Source organism: Grammomys surdaster, unplaced genomic scaffold (assembly GCF_004785775.1).
Source record: "Grammomys surdaster isolate TR1022 unplaced genomic scaffold, NIH_TR_1.0 125739, whole genome shotgun sequence".
NCBI classification, from domain to species: Eukaryota; Metazoa; Chordata; class Mammalia; order Rodentia; family Muridae; genus Grammomys; species Grammomys surdaster.
Genome location: NW_021620571.1, coordinates 875,169 through 897,847, shown reverse-complemented (window position 1 = coordinate 897,847; position 22,679 = coordinate 875,169). Strand labels below are relative to the sequence as shown.

The following is a 22,679-nucleotide window of genomic DNA, read 5'->3' as shown; positions in this document are numbered from 1 at the left end:
GTAGCAGTGTGGTATTTTTAAAGACCCAAAACATATCCTAAATAAGCTGATTGATAAAGAGAGAATATAATGTATAAATCTACATAAATTCTGCAGAGAGAAGGTTGGTGGTGCTCACTGATGTGTCCCCATTAAGTTACTCTCCCACAGATGGACTCTGTTTTTAAAATATCAGTGAATGGGGACATAGCTGTCCAAACAGAGAAGAGTGAAAGATGGAAACACAACTTCATTTGTACCTATTGACATATTCTTAGCTACAAAAATTTGAAAGCCTTTAATAAAAAGCAGAGCATAGGAGAGATCACAGTGCACAGAGCAGTGCACCCTTTGCACAGTGGTTCCCAACCTCCCTACTGCTGTGGCCCTTTAATACAGTTCCCCGTGCTGAGCTGACTCCAGCCATACATTATGTCATTGCTACTTGAGAACTGCAATCTTGCTACTGTCGTGAATCGTCATGTAAATATCTGATATGAGACCCCGTGAAAGGGTCATTGGACCCCCTCCCCTCAGAGGGCTTGCCACTGCCTTTGTACCTTAGCTGCCATCTTAGACTCTCTGCTTCTGTAGACCCTGAGTGAGTTTAGTTTATCATCAGCACCTAAGGTTCCCCTCCCTCTCACAGTTAACAGGTTTTATTCTTACTGTTGTTACTTTGGCCTTATTACACTGTGTGCTGTGATTTGGTTGTTCTATGTCATTGTCACCCTATCTGCTAGTTGTCCTAACTGGATCAATATGAGGAGTGCTACATTACCATTGTAGTCCCTAACCAAAGATTTATTTCATAAAAATTCACAATGATTATTAATGCTAATTTTTAGCTTGGAAACAAGTATATGACCCATACCTTCACATTTTCCAGGTGGTTTTCACACTTGGAAATTCTTTTAGTTTACTGGGATATAAGCAGTTTATACCATAAGATAACCTTTAATTTTCTATATGTATAATAGAAGTGTTTGTATATTTAATAATAAAGTATCTGTTATATTTATGCACCCAAGGATTTCGAGGCACTGAATGATATTAAAAATATCCTAATTTAGTCTATTTCTTCTTAACTGTGTAACTTAACGTTTTTACTTGTGTGTGGTATTTATAGCTTGGGACCACAAAGCCTCGAGAAAAGGAAAAAACATATTTCTCTGTAACAACCAGTCAGAGTGCAAACACATTCATGGAAAGAATTCTTGGCAAATGCATTACTTGTTTCTTTTATATTAAGAAAAGGAAACAAAGGGCTGGTGAGATGGCTCAGTGGTTAAGAGCACTGACTGCTCTTCCAGAGGTCATGAGTTCAAATCCCAGCAACCACATGGTGGCTCACAACCATCTGCAATGAGATCTGATGCCCTCTTGTGGGGTGTCTGAAGACAGCTACAGTGTACTTATAATAAATAAATAAAATAAATAAAGTTTTTAAAAAAAAAAAAAAAAGAAAAGGAAACAAAAATGTACAACTTTTATTGAGGAGTTAGAATAAAGAAGAGTTCTTGAGTTCCAAAAGAAATTGAGAGAGGGAGTGGGCAAAACAGAGTAACTGCCCAACAAGGTGATGACAGTGGGAGCAAGCACAGGGTCTATGTACCTTGTGTATGCAGTGCCCGCAGAGGCCAGCAGAGGGAAGAGATCCCCTTGAACTGGAGTTACAGGTGCCATGTTGGTTGCTGGAAAGTGAACACAGATCCCTCTGGAAAAGCAGCCATGGCTCCTAACTGCTGAACCGTCTTTCTAGCCCATGCCTCACCTCCTTTATAAATTAAGCATGTTTAATACAGAGACCAAAAAATTAGTGGGTGAATTTGCTGTTCTCTTGATCTCTCCCTAACAGTTGTGCTTGTGGGTCATGGTGACCTTTCCTTAAAGGTGGCTGCTAATAGCAGGAATCCCATAAACTGAAAATACAGAGGAGTTACACTGACTCTGCCTTAGAATCTATCTCCTGTTGGGACAGAGTTGTTAGGGGATGGTTGATTAAGTTGTAGATTTGGAGTTTATAAAATACATGATCTTGTTTCAACTCAAAGAGTTTTTGCTAAGTGAGGAAAATAAAATCCAAAAAAGTCAATCGGAACACTAAAAGACATTTTTTTTTTTACATGTCTTTCAGGACCCTTAATAAGTAAGTAAAAATAATATACTTAGAATCATATATTTTTAGGCATTTTGAGTAGAATGTTCCTTTGAAGTCCCAGAGACCACAGTTTCCTTGTGTTAATACTGTGAATGTCAGTCTTGAGTTTGTGGTGAGCAGGTGAGCCATGTGGTGGACACATGACGGTCTCCACTGATACCCCGTCCCCTGCTCCTTTGTCTGAGACTGGCTCTGTTTCCTCACCGACTTGATACAAGACCCAGATTGCTGTGTAACCAGATTTACATTTTTTAAATGTGTTTTCGACATCAGTCTCACTTTGCTTTCTAATGTGCTGACTTTATTTTTAAGACCAAAATGAGAAACTAGTTCAAGAAAATAGAGATCTACAGCTGCAGTGTCTCCAGCAAAAGCAGCAGCTGCATGAGCTTCAGAACCGCATGAAGTTCTTCAACCAGGTGAACCAATGCCCCACTGCACAGTGTGTGTGTGTGTGTGTGTGTGTGTGTATTTGTATGTATGTGTGTGTCTGTGTATGTGTGTGTCAGTGTATGTGTGTGTGTATTTGTGTGTATCTGTGTGTGTGTCTGTGTCTATGTGTGTATATATCTGTGTCTGTGTGTGTCTGTGTGTCAGTGTATGTGTGTGTATATTTGTGTTTGTGTATGTGTGTGTGTATATGTGTGTGTGTGTGTGTGTGTGTGTGTGTGTGTTCAGCAGAGGAAAAAACAGTGTGCAACATAGCAAGAAGTACTGACGTGTCAGTTGGTTTATTAGTTAACATACCTGGTTGCTTATGTTCTGAGAAGATATTCTGAGTTGCTGAAATGTGCTGAGTACTTGGTTTCTTAAGTTCATAGCCTCAGCCACTGAATGTTCTGCTAGTTAGTCAGTGTGGTGGGAATCTGGGCTGTGAACTAATCCTCACTGTGAGCTTGGGTTTTCTGTTACAGGAGAGTGACATCAATGCTGATGACATCAGTGAAGCGCTCCTGCTTATAAAGGTAGCGGCATCGGCACATTTAGACATCAGTGCCATTCTTAGGCTTCAGTGTCATGATGGCCTTCATCCATCAACCTTCTGCTCAGAGAATGAATTGTTTGTGCAACTTCTAAAACTCACTGCATCTTAGTGCGAGTGTGTGTGCGAGTGTGCGTCGTGGGGAGGGAGGAGAGAGAGAGCAATGCTCAGGAAATGGTTAGATGACATTTAGTTATAGCATATGCATATTTAATAGCTACATCAAAGTCACATTAAAATAGACCTCAGCACTCTTTGGGTTTTTTGAGACAGGGTTTCTCTGTGTAGTCCTGGCTGTCCTGGAACTCACTCTGTAGACCAGGCTGGCCTTGAACTCAGAAATCCACCTGCCTCTGCCTCCCAAGTGCTGGGATTAAAGGCGTGCACCACCACTGCCCAGCAGACCTCAGCACTCTTACTTACAGCCCTTTGACCTCAACAAACACTTTGTTTTCACCTGGCCCACTGTAAACCAAGCTTGCCTTCTAAAGTGAGGGGTTGTACCATAATTCAAGGCCTTGTCTAGTTCTGAAGAACTATTGTCTACATGTATACTTTTTCTGTTTGTATCATAATGCATATTTTGATCAGATGAAAATGTCTGTCATTTCATTTTTGTTATGAAGGTGATAAACTATTTCTATTTCTTGGTAGTTGTTCCAAATGTCTATGCATCTCTATATATTAGCACTGCGTTATTCCTAGTAGAAAATGGGACATGAATTTAACTGAAGGTTTCTTGATTTATCATGTTAATTCACATGGTCACATTCTGTACATCCTTGTTTCAATTAAAAAAAACTATGGTTTTACTTTAGGCTCAGAAAGAACAAAAAAATGGAGATCTTTCATTTTTAGAAAAAGTGGACACCAAAATTAATAAAGATCTAGATCGTTCCATGAAAGAGCTTCAAGCAACTCATGCAGAAACAGTACAAGAACTTGAAAAGACAAGAAATATGTTAATTATGCAACATAAAATAAATAAAGACTATCAGGTACTGTCAGACACTAACTTAAGAAGGTATACTTTCTATGATATTCTCCTGATGGTTGTCTTTTCAGAGAAACGTTTTGTGTTATCATCTTTTATTATCTATGGTCACCTACTATTAAACATTATTAATAGATTCCTGGAATTTAGCCCTGTAACTAGAGAGTTGAGATACATAGTTTAAAAACAAATAATTCAAGCCTTGGCTTTGGAGGAACCTAGTGACAGTAACCTCACCTGTAGTTAGTGTTGTCACAGTTCTCAGGGAGTCACAGTCATCATCCGAAAGCCCACCACAGCTGCCCAGGTCAGCCCCCTATAGTCAGGAGATCTGTCTACAGCAGAGGAAGCCACCACGCTGTCCGCTGTCTGACAGGAGGACACCGTGGTTTAGAGTGCCCGATAGCCATCCAAAAGATGGTAAAATGATCCTGGTTTTGGAAATTCCAACTAGAAGTGCCTGATTCATAGCATGGTAGCCTTAAATTTTCATCTAGAAATGTTTGAATACTAGCATGGTAGCTTTAGAGCTGCATCTTAAAATGCTTGGCTCAAAGGCGCTCTGACAGATGCAAATAGGATAATCATAAGTACTGAACCTTTCTGTCTCTTATTTTTAGATGGAAGTTGAAACAGTGACTCAGAAGATGGAAAATTTGCAACAAGATTATGAACTCAAAGTGGAACAATATGTTCATCTTCTTGATATCAGGGCTGCACGCATCCAAAAGCTTGAAGGTACAGTGTGCACAGTTTTATGGCAGTTGAAAATGCCTTCCAAACCCTTGCTCACAATATCTTCCTGCTCATTTTTTTCCCTCAATTTGAAGCTGGAATAAGTTACCAGAAAGACTATTCATCTGATTCTTTTCTACTCAGGAATTTTTAGTAGGATTTTTTAAGAATTTACTGTTTTCAAATTCAGGATTGTAGGCAAGATTTCAAAGCACTATATAAAGCCTGGAGTCTCACACCGCCTATGTGATTTTTCTTCTCTGTACCATGTGCACCTTAGCCAGCTCTGTGTGCCAGCTCTGTGCTAGATTCACTCTGCCCATTCCCAGCACTAGTTTTTGTTCTGGCCTAAATTTCCTTTCTCCCTTGACATCACGATATTAGCTGTCCTTCTGTATTACACAATCTAACTTGATGCTTAGCATGGCAGGAAGCTGGCTCTGATTGACTCAACCACCACCCCTTTACCTGAAATACCCTCATAGTGATTTTCAAATTTAGCAATAGGGAAATCACACATGCAATCCCAGCTTTTCAAAGGACAGTGTGGGAGGAATCCAGGTCCAAAGCCAGCCTGGGCACAATGATGAGTTCCTAGGCAACCTGGGCTATCTAGAAATTCTATTCTCAGAATGTATCTAGTTACAGAAGATACCATACTGTCTCCAGCTGTTTCTGTGCTTTGCATCTGAAGTAATAGTTATCTCTATGCAATTCCCCCAGCTAGAAGCCAGAACAACCCTTGGCTTCTTTCTGTCACTTCTATGAAAACTCTAGAGCTGGGCCATCATCACAATCTACACTGTGTCATCATCACTGCCTTCCATATGCCTACTTGCATGGACCATTAGGTCCTGCTTAAAGCGTTTAACTGGTTTCTTTATTCATTCACAAAATCCATGTTCTGTGTGTGTGTGATGGCTTCATATCTTCTATGTGAAATCTGTGCATCTTGGAGATGACAGAATGGGTATTGTATTGTCATTGTGTCATTGATAGTTTCTATGGTATAAGTATCTTCCCTAGAGTTTCTGCATTGAAAATTTAATCCCAAATGGAACCACGTTGACAGACAGAATGTTTAAGAGTCAGTTAAGTCATTTGGCTCTGCTCTCAAGAATTGATCAATGCCACTACCATGGAAGTAGGGTTCATTATTAAACAGTGGGCTTATTGTCAGTGAATGTGATCCCTTCTACCTTGGGATATCAAGAGAGTCCTTGCCGAATACAGAATGTTCAACTTGAACTTCTCAGTCCATGTGGCTCAGTGATAGAATGCATGCTCAGCCTGCACAGTATCCTGGGCTCAGGTCTCCAGCACCAAGAAGGAAATAAAGCAAGTGATCTTTGTTTCTTTATAAATTGCCTGGGCTCAAATATTCTGTGAGAGCATTACAAAGATTAAGAAAATGCTTCCTGCATTTCCTTGGCACACATTCTTTCCAGTACTGCCCTACATGGTCTGAGTTCCTTAAGGGCAGACTTTAGTTTCCCCATCTGTGTTCCTGCTGCCTAGCAGTTTGCTTAGGATGCCTTAGACGTCTGGTTATGTTCATGGAGTGAATAGTTGATTATAGGGGGCAGGCAAAGCATGCCGGTAAAGGCTTGCAAAGATTTGTATGAAAGTTCTTTACTTGGTGACCTCTCTTTTAACCAAGAAAATTGCATCAAACAAATTTTATAGATTACTATTTGGAAAAACAAGGTACAGGATGCTCTTTGACTTCTGGAAAGTTCTATTCAGTCAGATAAGGATACTTAGTTCTTCAGAGACAAGAAGTTCTCAAAGTACAGTCTGAGAATCCCCAAGGCTAGTCTTATAATAATATTAATAATGTTATTTTGTCATCTTTATTCTCTTACAAGTCTATAATGGGGTTTCTCAGGGGCTTTGTCTGATATCAACAAATTAAACACGGCCACAGACTCATATTCCAGGTGTTTTCTGTTAAGTCAAGATGCTAAAGACATTTGTAAAAATATTTTTTAAAAGTTTTTTTAAAGTTGAAAGAATTAAAATAATGCAACTTTTCACATTTTTAAGAAATTACAACTTTGAAAGAATAAATATTATAATTTGCATTAACATGCAATACATTATTATTATGTGTATTAAACTATTTAAATATTTAAAAAAAATTTTTCTTTTCAGTATGATCAATAGCAATAAGTATAAATTGTTATCAAAAGACTTTTGGGATCCTCAATAACTTTTAAGAGTGTAAAGTCCCTGGGAAGATAGGCAACTCAAGTACTGAAGATAGTGGGTATGAGAGAGGTTGGCGCTGAGCACTGTAGAGCCTGCAAACTAGCAGAGAAGCCCCAGAGGATGGGGAGAAAAGGACAGAAGGAGGGGACAATGACACAGACGCAAAAGAGAGTAATAGTTTAAAACGGAAAGTGCTCATCAGCCAGAAACAACAACAACAACAAAATAACAGAAAGCCTGGCAGTGCCCCATCTAGAGCTGAATTCCTGATACTGTTTGAAGAGGATTTCACATTCACAGAGCGGGAAAGAGTGTCTTATAGGAGCAATTGGAGACACATTTTATTCTGAGCTGTGCATATAGAAAATAAAAAATTAGCCTTATAAAATGTAACTGATGTACCTTTAACTGCACATTTAAAGAATAAATGTGTTTAGTTTAAGCTTATATGTACAACTATGAAACTATCACCATACCCGAGATTACCTCCCCCAAAGTAGAAACAGACGTGTCTTATTCAGCTAAAGAAGTGGTATCCAGGAAAAGAGAGATGGACTTTGTAAGAGGAAAGATAACAGATATAACGAAGCTGGAGGAGGGGTGCATGGTGTCTGTGACCTCAGCTCTGACTTGCCTTTCCTATTCCTGGCTAAGGCTATCTTACAACTGAAGGTGTAATGGTTTTCATTTTCAATCTTTAACTGTAAAATGATGAGTTACAGTTACATACATTTTGAAGTTGTGATTTTATTATTTAATGACTGGTGTTAAAGCAAGTCTTGAGGGGTGTTGTTGTTGAGCACCATTTTCAGAGAATAACAGTACAGTTCTAGTCTGTAAAGATGGAGAATATTCACTGAAAGCACCCAGACATTCGGCCACTTCAGAAGCTGGTTTGTATCTGCATATGTCAGCATTTTAACATCTCTACACTGTATCTTCTCTTGCAGCCCAGTTAAAGGATATTGCCTATGGCACTAAGCAGTACAAATTTAAACCAGAAATCACTCCAGATGACTCTGTTGATGAATTTGATGAAACCATCCACCTGGAACGAGGAGAAAATCTGTTTGAAATCCACATCAACAAAGTCACCTTTTCTTCTGAAGTCCTGCGGACTTCTGGTGATAAAGAGCTTGTCACCTTCTGTACCTACGCCTTCTATGACTTTGAGCTGCAGACAACTCCCATCGTGCGAGGCCTTTACCCGGAATATAACTTCACTTCTCAGTATCTTGTCCATGTCAATGACTTATTTTTGCAGTACATTCAGAAGAACACTGTCACTCTGGAGCTCCACCAAGCCTACAGCACAGACTATGAAACAATTGCAGCATGTCAGTTGAGATTCCATGAGATTCTAGAAAAAAGTGGCAGAATTTTTTGCACAACAAGCTTAGTTGGTAAGTACAGTTTATGATCTTTGGATGTTTCAATCACTAGGTTGGCTTATGTGTTCACTGGCATACTATATTCTTACCTCACACATTAAGGGCATTTGGGGTAAGGACAGTGATCTTTGCTCACAGGTGACTGAACTTTCTTTAGTGTCATGAATGATGGTGCAAAATAGCTATTAATACTTACAACCATTATGAATAGCCATTAAACTCACAAAGTCAAATGTTTACTTTGATATTGATACTCTTGCTTAATTAAAATGTTAATTGTATTACATTCTTCATGCTTCTGAAGACATGCCAACACTGTCACTGCATTCTAGGAATAGTAGTTAATGACAAATAAGGCAGACAAAGGCTATGCCTAGGACAAGCACACGCATACATACACACACATATACACACAGGAGAACCTGCCCAGCCCAACTATAAAACTCAGAGTAGCCAACACAGACCTATGGTGTGTAAAGAAGAGAAACAACTAAGATAAAATAGCAGACATCCGAGTCACGTGTGATACAGACTTATCACCAGCACACATCACAGGAAAGATGAGTCCAGTTCCTCTAAACTCTCCCCCAACATCTGAGCACATAACTGAAATTATCTCCAATTTTCAGAATTTCCAAAAGAAATCATCCTAACACTTCATCTTGTTCTTTTTTTTTAATTTCTCATATTTAATTTCTCATTTTTCTCATATTGGAAAATATTTTATTTTCAGTTTTTAAATTTTTTATTCTTGTGTTTCCACTCTACTTAACAATTTTCTATATGTGTTTGTATGTATGCATATATACACAATGCATATTATATGTACGGATGTATGCTTGTACACACAGTGTATATTATGTGTGTGGATGGATGCATAGACACACAGTGTATGCCCAGAAATGATTTTTGTCTCCTTGCAGCCATAGCACCTCTGACACTGTGAGATGTGAAAGCCAGCCACCAGCGGGAAGCTTCCAGGTTCATTTTCCTGTGTCCTGTATTCAAAATGTGTGGTGACTCCACCAATAGTGTGTTACCATTTAGTTCTCTGGGGCAAGAGCAATGGCCAGAGCCTGCATTGTTTTCTGATACTCTGTGGCCTCCCTAGATGACAAATCATAGAGATGTATTTTGCACCTGGCACTGAGACTTTTGTGTTCAAAAAAAAAGGGGGAGGAGCTTCTGGGAGCATGTGATCTAACCACATAGGGTACTTCCATTCAAGTCTTTAAGTTTTTTAATTACATTTTAGTTACATTATGAAGTAGCAGGTTATTTATGGCTCCCTCAGTCACCACTGATTGTGCCCCCCACCACCTCTCTACTATTTCTCTAGTAAACTTTTTACTTTATCTTACTGGTTCAGAGGTTTTTACACTAGTCCTATTTTTATAATTTTCCAATGTTTTTTAAACTTTTTCGTTTGGGAAGGGAATTTCGTTGTTGTTGTTGTTATTATTGTTGTTGTTGTTTTGCTATTTTCTCTAATCTCTTTTTTTGTCTCTTCCCGACCACAACATTCTTCCCAGCCCTGTCTTTCCCGTCTTTATTTAACCCTGATCTTTTGGTTTACCCCTTCTCTGCCTCCTTGTTATTGTTTCTACTTCCACGTTTACTCGAAACAATGTTTAACTTGATAGTGCACTCCACAGTAGTTTCCCGTCTGCCGTGGACACTGGTGGGCTGATAGTACTTGATTTAAGTTGCTTTTTCTCTCTGGTACTAGGGACTGGAACTGGGTCCTCAAGGGTAGGCTGCTCAATAAGGAAATGCTCAGATAAAACTGGGATCAATATCCAAGCAAATAGAAACACAAATCACAGACCAGAAATGGGAAAAGGCAAGAAGCAAGGCTCCTCAAAATCATGAGTCCTTAACTCCTTAACTGCCGGACGCCAACACATTCAAGGAGGTGAAAGCGCAGGCGAAGATGCCAAGGGCTCACTAATAAAGATTACTAGTGGCCATAAAGAAGATACACAGACAAGAAGATTAATTCAATTTAGGACCTGGAGAAAAAACTCAGCAACACTGAGGAAAACAGCTAAATGGATAAAAAATAAAATCCAGCAAGAAAATTAAGATTTGGAGTGGGTGGTGGAAGCAGAAAGATGGTAAGAGGAAAAAAAAATAAGTTTTTCAAAATTTAAAAACCCACAGTAGAAAGTGTCACCAATAGACTAGACCCAGCCAAACAAAAGAGAGACTATCAGGGTAAGGACAAGATCAAGAAAGTACTACATTCAAATATAAATAGAGAAAAAGTTCCCCACTCCCTTCTCCAGCCCCACAGCTGCCTATTTCCATTCATTCCCCTGTTCCTCTGGGCTTCTCTTCTGTCTCCCTCCCTACCTCTCTCTTCCCCTCCCCTCTCATCTCTCACCCAGGCCCCTTTCTCCCTCTTCCTTCCCTGATTATTTTCTTCCCCCTTCTAAGTGGGATTGAAGCATCCTCACTTGGGCCTTCCTTCTTGTTAAACTTTATAAGGTCTGTGAATTGTATTGTTGGTATTCTGTCCTTTTTGGTTAATATCCACTTATCAGTGAGTCCTTTTGAGTATGGATTACCTCACCCAGGATGATATTTTCTAGTTCTACCCATTTGCCTACAAACTTCATGATGTCTTTGTTTTTTAATAGCTGAATAATAGTCCATTGTGTAAATGAACCACATTTTCTGTATTCATTGGTTCAAGGACATCTGGGTTGTTTCCAGCTTCTGGATATTCCAAATAAGGCTGCTAGGAACATAGTGGAGCATGTGACCTTGTGGTATGGTGGAGCATCTCTTGAGTATATGCCCAGGAGTGGTATAGCTGGGTCTTCAGGTAGAACCATTTCCAGTTTTCTAAGGAACCACCAGATTGATTTCCAGAGTCTCTGTATCTGTTTGCAATCCCACCAGTAATAGAGGAGTGTTCCTCTTTCTGCACATCCTCAAACAGTATGTGCTGTCACTTGAGTTTTTGATCTCAGCCATTCTGAGTTGTGTGAGGTGGAATCTCAAAGTCATTTTGATTTGCATTTCTCTGATAACTAAGGATTTCTTTAAGTACTTCTCAGCCATTTGAGATTCTTCTGTTGAGAATTCTCTGTTTAGCTCTGTACCCCATTTTTAATTGGGTTATTTTGGTTTTTGGAGTCTAACTTCTTGATTTTTTTATATATTTTGGTTACCCCTCTATCAGATGTGGGGTTAGTGAAAATCTTTTTCCAATCTGTAGGTTGCCATTTTGTCCTATTGACAGTGTCCTTTGCCTTACAGAAGCTTTTCAGTTTCATAAGGTCCCATTCATCAATTGTTGTTCTTACAGCCTGAGCAATTAGTGTTCTATTGAGGAAAATTTCCCCTGTGCCAATGCGTTTGAGGCTATTTTCCACTTTCTCTCCTATTAGATTCAGTGTATCTGGTTTTATGTTGACGTCCTTGATCCACTTGGACTTGAGCTTTGTACAAGGTAATAAATGTGGATCAATTTGCATTCTTCTACATGCAGACTGACAGTTAGACCAGCACCATTTGTTGAAGATGCTTTCTTTTTTTTCACTATATGGTTTTGGCTTCTTTGTCAAAGATCAAGTGTCTATAGGTGTGCGGGTTTATTTCTTGGTCTTTAACTCTGTTCCATTGATCAGCCTGTCTGTCTCTGTACCAATACCATGCGGTTTTTATCACTATGAAAAAAAAGTAATAGGCAAACCTCACCACAGTGCCCAGGAACTCTGATGCAAAAGACCAGAGCTAAGCATCTCAAGGGCAGAAGGGGCTTCCTTCATTAGCACTTCCTGCTGCACTGTTCACAATAATCAAGACACGGACCCAAGGAGATGAAAGCACACACTACACAGTGGGCTTCATTCAGCTGTAAGAAGAACACTTATAGTATATACAGGAAAGCTGATGGAGCTGCGGATCACTATGCTAAAAGAAATAAGCCAAAGTTCAAAGACAGAGACTGTGGTTTGATTCATATGAGAAATTGATGTTTAAATGTGTACGTGTGTGTTTACATGTATATGTCATGAAAGTAGAAGAGGAGATGTGAGAATGAGAGGGAAATGCCATACATGGGCATGAAAGCACAGGGCATTTGAGGGGAAGGAGAAAAGGGTGGGGTGGAACAAGGGAAGTGGAGTGGCAAGTACAACCAAAGTATCAAACTGTACATGTGAAAATGTCACAGAGAACCCATTATTGTGTGCTTACTAAAACAAAATTAACAAGATGATGTTTAAAATCATGGTTTGACCTCATTTTATTAGGCAAGGAGGGGTGGTAAGAAAAGTAACAATACATTTATTAATTTCAGCCTGTTCATTAGCTGTTCCCTCAGGATTTAGTGGGCTGAGGCTATAGATAGAGTGATTACATATTATGTACAAAACCCTAGGTTTGATGTCTACCACGTGGCATGCAGGTCTGTAACCCTGGGACTCGGGAGGTGAAGGCAGGAGGATCAGAAGTCCAAGGTCACAGTGAGGTTGAGCCCAGCCTCAGCTAGACACCCTGTCTCAAAAAAAAAAAAAAAAAAGATATTTGCCAATCTGTTGAATGTGACCAATGCCTGAACACTGGAACTCTAAAAGGTTGGGTTCAGGGAGAGGAAAAAGGAGCAGCCAAGAAAATGGTGGCCAGTGCACAGCAGGAAGACTTGAGCATATGGTTGTCTAGAAGCCAAGTAAGAGGCCTCTGAAGGAGAAGGAAGGGCAGCTTGTGTCTAAATAGGGCTTCTATTTTATGATTGAGTGACTCGCTGCTTAGATAATAGATTCCTCAGAAATCAAAATACCTAAGTGTTTTTTTCCCTCCTGTCCTTAGCCATCCCAGCCTTTCATCAAAGGTTACAAGTTCATGCAAAGACACACCTATGTATATACAAGTAAACATATCTGTAGTAGTACTCTTCTTTGGGGGCTTTTAAAAATAATGGTAAATATTAAATCTTTTTCAGGATTAATGGTGAAGCCCGTTTGTAAGAAAAAAGTGTTTAAGCATGATATACTTAACATAGTAATGTTCAGAAAAAGTTAAGAGAATTTTCTTTTTGACAGGTATTTAGAATCCATATGTGCCAGTCCCTCAGGAAAAAATATTTTGAAGGCATCTGCAGCCCTTAAGAAACCTGTGCGGTGCTGGGCGGTGGTGGCGCACGCCTTTAATCCCAGCACTTGGGAGGCAGAGGCAGGCGAATTTCTGAGTTCGAGGCCAGCCTGGTCTACAGAGTGAGCTCCAGGACAGCCCGGGCTATACAGAGAAACCCTGTCTCGAAAAACCAAAAAAAAAAAAAAAAAAAAAAAAAAAAAAAGAAACCTGTGCGGTATACATACTGCACACTTTGTGAACAGACAGACTGAACTGCTCAGTGCAGTAAGGACATACAGTTCTTCAATGGAAGCTTAGGGCTGTTAAATCTTCCAGAAGCCACAAGCAAAGTCTTGGTAGAGAAAGAAAAGATACCTGAGTAGAGTGCACATGGCATGTGCCATCCAAGGCCACATTGACAGTGCCATTATTTGGCATACTGTGACCTCTTCCATATGCTTGTGGTCCATTGAAGAAGTGGAAGGATGCCAAAGATCCCTTAAAAGTTGAATCAGAATGTGGAATGTCATATTTATAATTTTGAGGTTGTATATTGTAAATGTCAGGCTAGATTGAGTCCAACTTGTTTAAAGAAAAGTACCACAGTATCCAAAAGAATCTGTAGAGTATCTGATCCACTGTTTGGATTTTTCTTTATATGCAAGATTGAAATGATACCAGTTGAAATAGCTCAGTCATAGTTTGACATGGCTCTTTAATATTTAACATGCAGTGAAACTCATATTCCAGATGTAACTTTTCTTCATTTCTGTCATTTGCCAAGCAAACATCATTTGTGTAAGTCATATTACTTTACTCTGCATAAAGTTTATGCCTTTAATATATAATACCATTGGTATATTTTACTTGTATATATTCTCATTTATGTGACTATTTTAACAGTGGGTCATGCATTGATTATGTGTAGGAACTAAAGGAGACATCCCAAATTTTGGCACAGTAGAATACTGGTTCCGATTAAGAGTTCCCATGGATCAAGCTATTCGACTTTATCGAGAGCGGGCAAAGGCATTGGGATACATAACATCAAATTTTAAGAAGCCAGAGAAAATGCAATTGGTAAGCTTGTTTGACTGTAAGACCCTTTTATAGCACAGGAATCTGCACTATCTCCTCATATCCTGTGCTTTAAACTGAAATTGTTTTTTTTATACTAGCATCAAGTGGCTTGCTTAACCTTTTATTTTAGAATAATCAGACTCTCAGGAAGTAACAGGAACAGTAGAGTTGGCTTTTGTATACTTTGCTACTTTCTCCTAGTTACAGCATAATCCTAAAAAGTGAAAGTCAAGCTGGGAATGGGGATGCATGAGTGGTACCCCAACTCTTTAGGAGACCGATTGCACAGGACTACAGATTCAAGACTAGCCGCAACTTCACAAGACCCTGAATCATGGTTTTTAAAGGACTAATGATGTAGTTCTGTGGTAGAGTGCTTGCCTCTCATGTACATTCCCAAGCTCTTGGTTCACTCCCTAATGCTTAAAAACAAAACAAAGACGAGAACTTGACATGGTGTGCCATTAACTGAGCTCATCCCTTATTCAGACTACATCAGTATTTGCACACAGTCATTTGTGTGTTCATTCTGCATAGTGTTATCGCCTGTAGATATTCACTAAACCACTACAAGACACAGGTATTCCACCTATACAAACGAATTCCCTTGTACTCCCCAAGATAGTTTTAGAAAATATAACTAGAGAAGTGTTACTACACATCAAGAGACCTTTATCAGTGAATTTTACTCTTAAATAAGTATTGTAAACCTCTAGGCTTCTTTCAAACTGTTTAATATCAATAGATTTTTGAAATGCAAAGTAGAATACAAAATCAGTATTTTATTGCTGAAAACCGGGAGTTTAAATGTGGCTCTCCATTCCCCGAACTATATTTCTTTGAATATTAATAGTCACATTTTCAACCGGTTCTAGGAGCTGGTAAATGCACTGCATGAAGTTTCATAGAACTCTGGAGTTGATGGCCTTTTATATATAGCATGAATATCAAAGGGAAAGAAAGCATGTGAGTGTCAGGGAGAGAGCACTGCAGAGACACCTTGAAATGTGTGCGCAGTTGGAATTCTCTTTCTTTCCATGGAGTCTGTGTCTGGGCCCTGGTGGCCAGGTTTATGTTAGGTGATCCCATTTCCTCCAATAGTCCACTCAGTATGATTAAGAAATATCCTCTTGGCCCCAATTGGACCAGACAGACTTTCCTTCTGAGAGCAAAGGAAAGCAAGACTCTCCATGCCTGGAACTTGTAAAATTGGGAGCTGTTGGCAGCCATCTTCCACCTTGTCAGTCAGCAAAATGAAATATACAAAGCTTGAAGAGAGAATAATGAGCCAGTATTCAGAGAAAAGAGGAGAGCAGACACAATAACTTCCACTGTTTTCCCAAATGTATGAGCTTCCTAGGGACCAACCTAATTTCTCTTGTACAGATCCATGAAATATCCCTGAAATGTTACGTGAAATTGTCATCATTACCTTTGCTGGGTGTATTTTCTTTGACTTGAACTTAAATGTAGATTCTCAAACCAAAGGGAACATGGCACCTGCTTCCCAGCAATCACTTTCCTGTAGTATTCTTCACAGCACATCTGAAAGAATGTTACAGAGATGACAGTGTTTTCTTAGTTTTCAACTTTAATGGATTGATTTGGCGGTGGGAGGCAGGGATGGGGAGGCAGAGGCAGGAGGTACTTTAAAAATCATTCCACTGAGCTTCCTTGGTTAAGTGCAGGCTCACCTGGGTAAGTGCAGGCTCACCTGGGTAAGTGCAGGCTCACCTGGGTAAGCAGTCTTACACAGGCTTAGGTTTCCCACTGCACACCACCAGAGGTCTCCACTGGGTGCACCATGATCAGCATCTCTTGCTCAATCCAGGTTTAGCACTGCAGAAGGAGGCAGGGTAGGAAGCTCTCCAATACTAAACTAAGGGAGGCACTGGAACACTAACATTTCTTTGTCTCAGATCATCTCAGCCATAAAAGATTTATCACTTACTGCAAATGTTTTCTAACATCTGGTGTGCTTACTGGTGTTCCCAAGAGGGATGTGGAATAGTTTCCAGCTCTACCCACTGCCTTTGCTCATCTCATCTGGAATCCCCTCCCCCCCAGTCTAGCATTTTCCCCTTTCTGTCTTACCTCACACCAAACTCTGGGTGAGCATGTGAGTCTCCTCTGGTTAGGACACTTTCCAGACCCATCGCTCACTTGACTCATCAGTTATTAGTTATTGCAGAACTAAAGAACATCACGTTAACTTTTATCTTATTTGATTTTAGGACCAGTTTCTACAAATATCCTTGGTTAGAGTGTTTGCTTCCAATAGCACAGGCTGTGTATCCTCACATGTGCCAGGTTTCTCATTGTACAGTTCTAAATCATGTCAGTTTCTATTAAGAATCTTTTTTGCTGAGAAAATTACTTTGATATGAAAGTATGTAGTTTTGTCCATTTACAAACTTTTGTTTGGAGGTTGGAAGCCAATAATTATCTTTTAATTGTATTATTTCTATAATATAAATATATATGTGTTTCCAGTTGAGTCAGCCAGCAGCCACAACTGCTCAGATCAGTTCAGCGGAGTCTACAGATGGCAACTTAAATGAACTTCATGTTACAGTAAGATGTTGCACCGACCTACAGTCCCGAGCAAGCCACCTACAGCCACACGCATATGTTGTGTACAAGTTTTTTGATTTTCCAGACCATGATACAGCCATTATTCCCAGTAGCAATAATCCACAATTTGATGACCACATGTGTTTCCCAGTGCCAATGAATATGGATTTGGATCGATACCTTAAGTCAGAGTCTCTGAGTTTTTATGTTTTTGATGATAGTGATACCCAGGAGAATATTTACATCGGAAAAGTCAATGTGCCTCTGATTTCCCTGGCACATGACAGGTGCATCTCAGGTAAGAATATGTTCTTGATTCCATGAAATTGTAAAAGCAAACCTAAAGTATACTTTAGTGTTAGAGCTATGATTTATTAGCAACTAATTTTTCCTAACCTTAGACAATACTTAAACTTCATTTCTATAATACTGTTTATATTTTTAGTTATTTCCTTGCTTGAAACCACAGCATTTTGGGTGTTTGAGGGTGTTTATAGTGTAAAGTAATACTAACTTGATTACATTAAGATATAAGAAGTCTAATGTTCTCTCTTTCATCCTTTGTGTTGTTACTACCATATATACGTACATAGTATGCCTGTATTTTGACATTTTTATTGGTGTATGTTAATTGCACAAAATAATGGACTACATTATGTCATTTTCATACATGGATATAACATGCCGTGGTTAGAGTCACCTCTCATCCCTCCCACACCACTTTTGCACATATATATATTAAAGACAACAATGAGGTGTCCTGATTGTTTAGAGAAATGAAAGACTGTAATTACAGGGATCTTGATGTTTACCGATATAGTTACTATTTTGGGTATTTATTTATTCCTGTAGGTTGACTTTGTTTTCACTGACTTATATTCTTACCATGAAGTCATTTCCTTGCTCCATTCAGCTCTGCCTCAGTCCCAAGGATACATATCTTGTGTGTTATGAACCCAACAATATAATTTATAATTACTGGTTTATATACTTTTAAACAGTTAAGAGGAGAAAAGAAAAGATATTTGCATAATCTCTTGTAGTTTTGTATGCAGTTGTCCTGTTGGTCCCTATCAGATGTATAGGTCTGAGTTATCCTCATGTGTCTTTTTCTTTCAGCCTGAAGAAAACTTCTTATCTAATATGTGCTGGAAGTCAGGTCTGCTGCTAGCAAATGGTTTCAGTCATTGTAACCTTGAGATAGTCTTAGTTTTTCTTTGACTTTTTGGTAAGATAATCTTGCTGGCTAGTAGTTTGATTGTTGGGTTTTGTTTTGTTATCCTTCTAACACATGTAATACAACAAACCGTTGACTGTGGGAAGCCAGTTATTCTAAGAAGCCACCTATTGACATTGACTTTATTGTGAGTCACATAAATATGATGCTGCCTTTAAGGTTTTGTTTGAGGTTTTGAATAGTTTGATGTGTTTCCTCTTGTATTTCTTCTGCTTGCAGTTTATCTAGGGACCCCTTCAGCCAACTATTCATATTCAGCTAGATACAACCCATTTCTGGAATTGAACATTTTACTTGGTGGTAAAAAAGATCTAGTTGGGGCATCGTCTCCACCCTTTATTTATCAAATATGTATAGATTTTAGGTGGATTCTAGAGAGCAGGCTTCCATATGACCCCCCCAGATAGCCTCCAGTGTTAGTCGTCCCTCCTGACGCTCTCTCTTCCCTTTCTCATGCACCCCTCTCCATTTAATCCTACTGCATCCTCCCTCCTGTCTCTCCAGTCTAATAATCCATTTCCCCTTCCTTGAGAGAGCCTCACTTCCCCCCAAGTCTCTTACTTAGTACATAAACTCTGTGGCCATATATGCTTTAATAGGCATTTAATAATAAACGTTTAATAGCATTTAGAAAGTTGTATGTACATCTAAGAGAAACATAAAATTTGTCTTTTTGGGTCTGGACTACCTCACTCAGGATTGTTTTGGGTTTGTTTGTTTGTTTGTTTGTTTTGTCTTGGTTTTTTAGCCTCATCTATTTACCTGAAATGTTCATAATTTTGGTTTCTTTAATAGCTTAGTAATAGTCCGTTGTGCAATATAGTACATTTTCATCATTCATTCATCAGTTGGTGGACGTGTAGGCTACTTGCAGTTTCTTGCTCTTATAAATCGAGTGGTGATAAACATGGATAGTAGGATGTAGAGTCCTTGGGTATATACTCAAGACTGCTATAACTAGATTTTGATGTACATCCATTGCCAGCATCTTGAGAAACTGTCACAATCATTTCTATTATGATTGCCCAAGTTTGCACTCTTATGAGCAATAAGAAATGAATAGATGTTCCCTTTCTCAAAATCCTTGACAATATGAGCTGTCATTTGCTTTATTGATCTTGGTGATTCTGACTGCTATAAGATGAAATCTCAAAGTAGTTTTGATTCACATTTACCTGATGACTAAGGATATTGAACATTTAAATATTTCTTGGTCATTTGTTTCATCCTTTGAAAACTCTATGCTTTAGTTCTGCACCTCACTTTTTAAAATTGGGCTGTTTTCTTGATGTCGAGAGTTTTTTTTTCGTATTTCTTTATATATTTTAGATACAAACCCTCTATCAGATGTAAAATTGTTCTTTAACAAAAAGCCATTCTGCTACTTTACCATTGCTGTCATCCTTTACCATACACGAGCTTCTTAGTTTCATGAGGTCATCCCATTTATTAGTTGTTGACTCAGTGCCTGTGCTATCACTGTTCTGTTCAGAAAGTCTTTTCTTATACCAATGAGTTTTAAGACTATTCTATAGTATCCCTTCTGTAGGATTCAGGGTATCTGGTTCTTAATCCATGTGGAGCTGAGTTTTATGCAGAGTGATAAATATAGATTAATTTGCATTATTCAACATGCAGACATCCAGTTTGACCAGCACCATTTGCTCAAGGTGCTTCCCTTTTCCCAGTGTGTGTTTTTTGGATTCTTTGTCAAAACTCAGCTGTCCATAGGTGTGTGGACTTATGTCTGAGTCTTCAGTTCCATTGATCAACATGTCTGTTTTTGTGCCAAGACAATGCTGTTTGTATTACTATAGCTCTGCAGTGCAACTTGAAATCCCAAATGGTGATACCTACAACAGTTGGGTTTTGTTGTTGTTTGTTTTGTTTTGTTGTTTTTTTATTCCAGATTATTTTAGCTATCCTGGGTTTATGTGTGTGTGTGTGTGTGTGTGTGTGTGTGTGTGTGTTTCCATATGAAGCTGAAATTTGTGTTTTCAATTTCTGTGAAGAATTGTGCTGGAATTTTGATGAGGATTGCACTGCATCTGTAGATTGATTTTGGTAGGATGGTCATTTCCACTTTATAAATTCATGAGCATGGGAGATTTTTCAATCTTCTATCTTCTTCAGTTTCTTTCTTCTTTGTCTTTCACTTGCTTGGTTAGATTTATCCCAACATATTTTATATTAGTTGAGGCTGTTAAAGATATGGTTTCCCTGATTTCTTTCTCAGCCCCTATGACGTTTGTGTATATAGGAGAGCTACTGATTTTTGTGAGTTAATTTTGTATCCAGCTACTTTGCTGAAGGTGTTTATCGTCTATAAGAGTTTCCCAGTAGTATTTTTAGAGTCACTTAATGAATACTATCATATCATTTACAAATAAAGATACTTTGACTTCTTCCTCCCAGTTTGTATCCCTTTGATCTTCTTCAGTTGCCTTATTACTTTAGCTAAGACTTTAAGTACTATATTGAATAGCTTTGGAGAGAGTGGACAGTCTCATCTTGTTCTTGATTTTAGTTGAATTGCTTTGAGTTGGTCTCTATTATGAAGGGATGTTGGACCTTTGTCAAAGCTTTCTTGGCACCTAATGATATAATCATGTGGACTTTTTTTTTTGTCCTTCAGTTTGTTTATATGGTAGGTTATATTTTTCAATTTATGAATGTTAAGCCATTCCTGCATCTCTGGAATGAAGCCTGTTTGATCATAGTGGATGATCTTTTTGATGTGTTCTTGGATTTGGTTTGCAAGTGTTTTATTGAGAAGTTTTGCATCTATGTTCAAGAGGAAAATTAGCTTGTAATTCTCTTTATTTTGTCTGTATGTGGTTTCAGTATCAGAATAACTGTGGCCTTGTAAAACAAATTGGACAATGTTCCTTCTGCTTATATTTTCTAGAATAATTTGAGGAATATTGGTATTAACTCTTTTGGTCTGGTAGAATTCTGTGCTACAATCATCTGACCCTGGGCTTGTTTTGGTTGGGAGACTTTTAATTACTGCCTCTATTTCACTAGAGGCTGTTGGTCTGTTGAAATTGCCTATCTGAGGTTAACCTTAGTAAGTGGTATGTATCAAGAAAATTACCCATTTCTTTTAGATTTTCCAATTTGGTATAGTTTTTTTTTAAGTATATTCTTAAGATTCTGTGGATTTCATCAGTGTCTGTTGTTAAATCCCCCTTTCCATTTCTAATTTTGTAAGCTTGGATATTCTCTTTCTGCCTTTTAATTTGCATAAAAGTTTGTCAATCTTATGATTTTTTCAAAGAAACAATTCTTTGTTTCATTGGTTCCATGTATGTTTTTATCCTATCTTATTGATTTCAGCCCTGATTTTGTTGTTGTTGTTGTTGTTGTTGGTTTGTTTTTGTTTTTTCTTGTTTTTTGAATTTTTTTGGTCTGTCTACTCTTTGGGTGTGATTATTTTTTCTTTTCTTCTAGTGCTTTCAGATATGCTGTTAAGTTACTAGCATGAAATCTGATTTGTTTGTTTGTTTGTTTGTTTGTTTGTTTGAGACAGGGTTTCTCTGTATAACACTGGCTGTCTGGAACTCACTCTGTAGACCAATCTGGCCTTGAACTCACAGCAATCCACCTGCTTCTGCATCTCAAGTGCTAGGATTAAAGGAGTGTGCCACCACACCAGGCTCCTGACTTTTTTTTTTTTCTTATAGGCACTTAGTAACATGAAAGTGCCTCTTAGAACAGACTTCTTTACATCTCATAAGTGTTAATGTGTTGTGGAATTGTTTTCATTCATTTCTGGAAAGTATTTAATTTCTTAATTTCTGTCAACCCATTTTTTTATTCAATAATGAGTTTTTCAGTTTCCATGAGTTTGTAAGTTTTCTGTTGTTGTTTATATACAAATTTAATCTTAAAGTTTAAATTTAAAATTTAAAAAGTAGTCAGATAGGATTCAGGTTTTACTTCAACTTTCTTGTATCTGTTGAGACTTGCTTTGTGTCTGAGTATGTGGTCAGTTTTGGAGAAAGTGCCAGGAGTGCTGGCAAGAGGATATATTCTTCTGCTTTTAGGTGAAATATTCTATAAATATATGTTAGTACTATTTAGTTTATAACAATTAGCTCCAACATTTCTGTTTAGTTTTTGTCTGGATGATCTATTACTGGGAGCAGGGTATTTAGGTCTCCCACTATCAGTGTGTTAGGGTCAATGTGTGACTTAACCTGTAGTAGTGTTTCTCTTAGGAACTTGGGTGCCCTTGTGCTTGCTGC

At 38.4% G+C, this 22,679-nt stretch overlaps 1 protein-coding gene across 1 annotated transcript in view; it reads left to right on the top strand.

The window, feature by feature from the left end:
- Rpgrip1l (RPGRIP1 like) overlaps nt 1-22,679 on the top strand; it is a 94,339-nt gene that overhangs the window by 34,867 nt on the left and 36,793 nt on the right. The window contains exons 11-17 of the mRNA XM_028788221.1: nt 2,453-2,559; nt 3,055-3,105; nt 3,941-4,120; nt 4,737-4,854; nt 8,013-8,465; nt 14,467-14,618; nt 17,112-17,490. Coding sequence (XP_028644054.1) covers nt 2,453-2,559; nt 3,055-3,105; nt 3,941-4,120; nt 4,737-4,854; nt 8,013-8,465; nt 14,467-14,618; nt 17,112-17,490 — 1,440 coding nt within the window. The remainder of the gene's footprint in view (nt 1-2,452; nt 2,560-3,054; nt 3,106-3,940; nt 4,121-4,736; nt 4,855-8,012; nt 8,466-14,466; nt 14,619-17,111; nt 17,491-22,679) is intronic.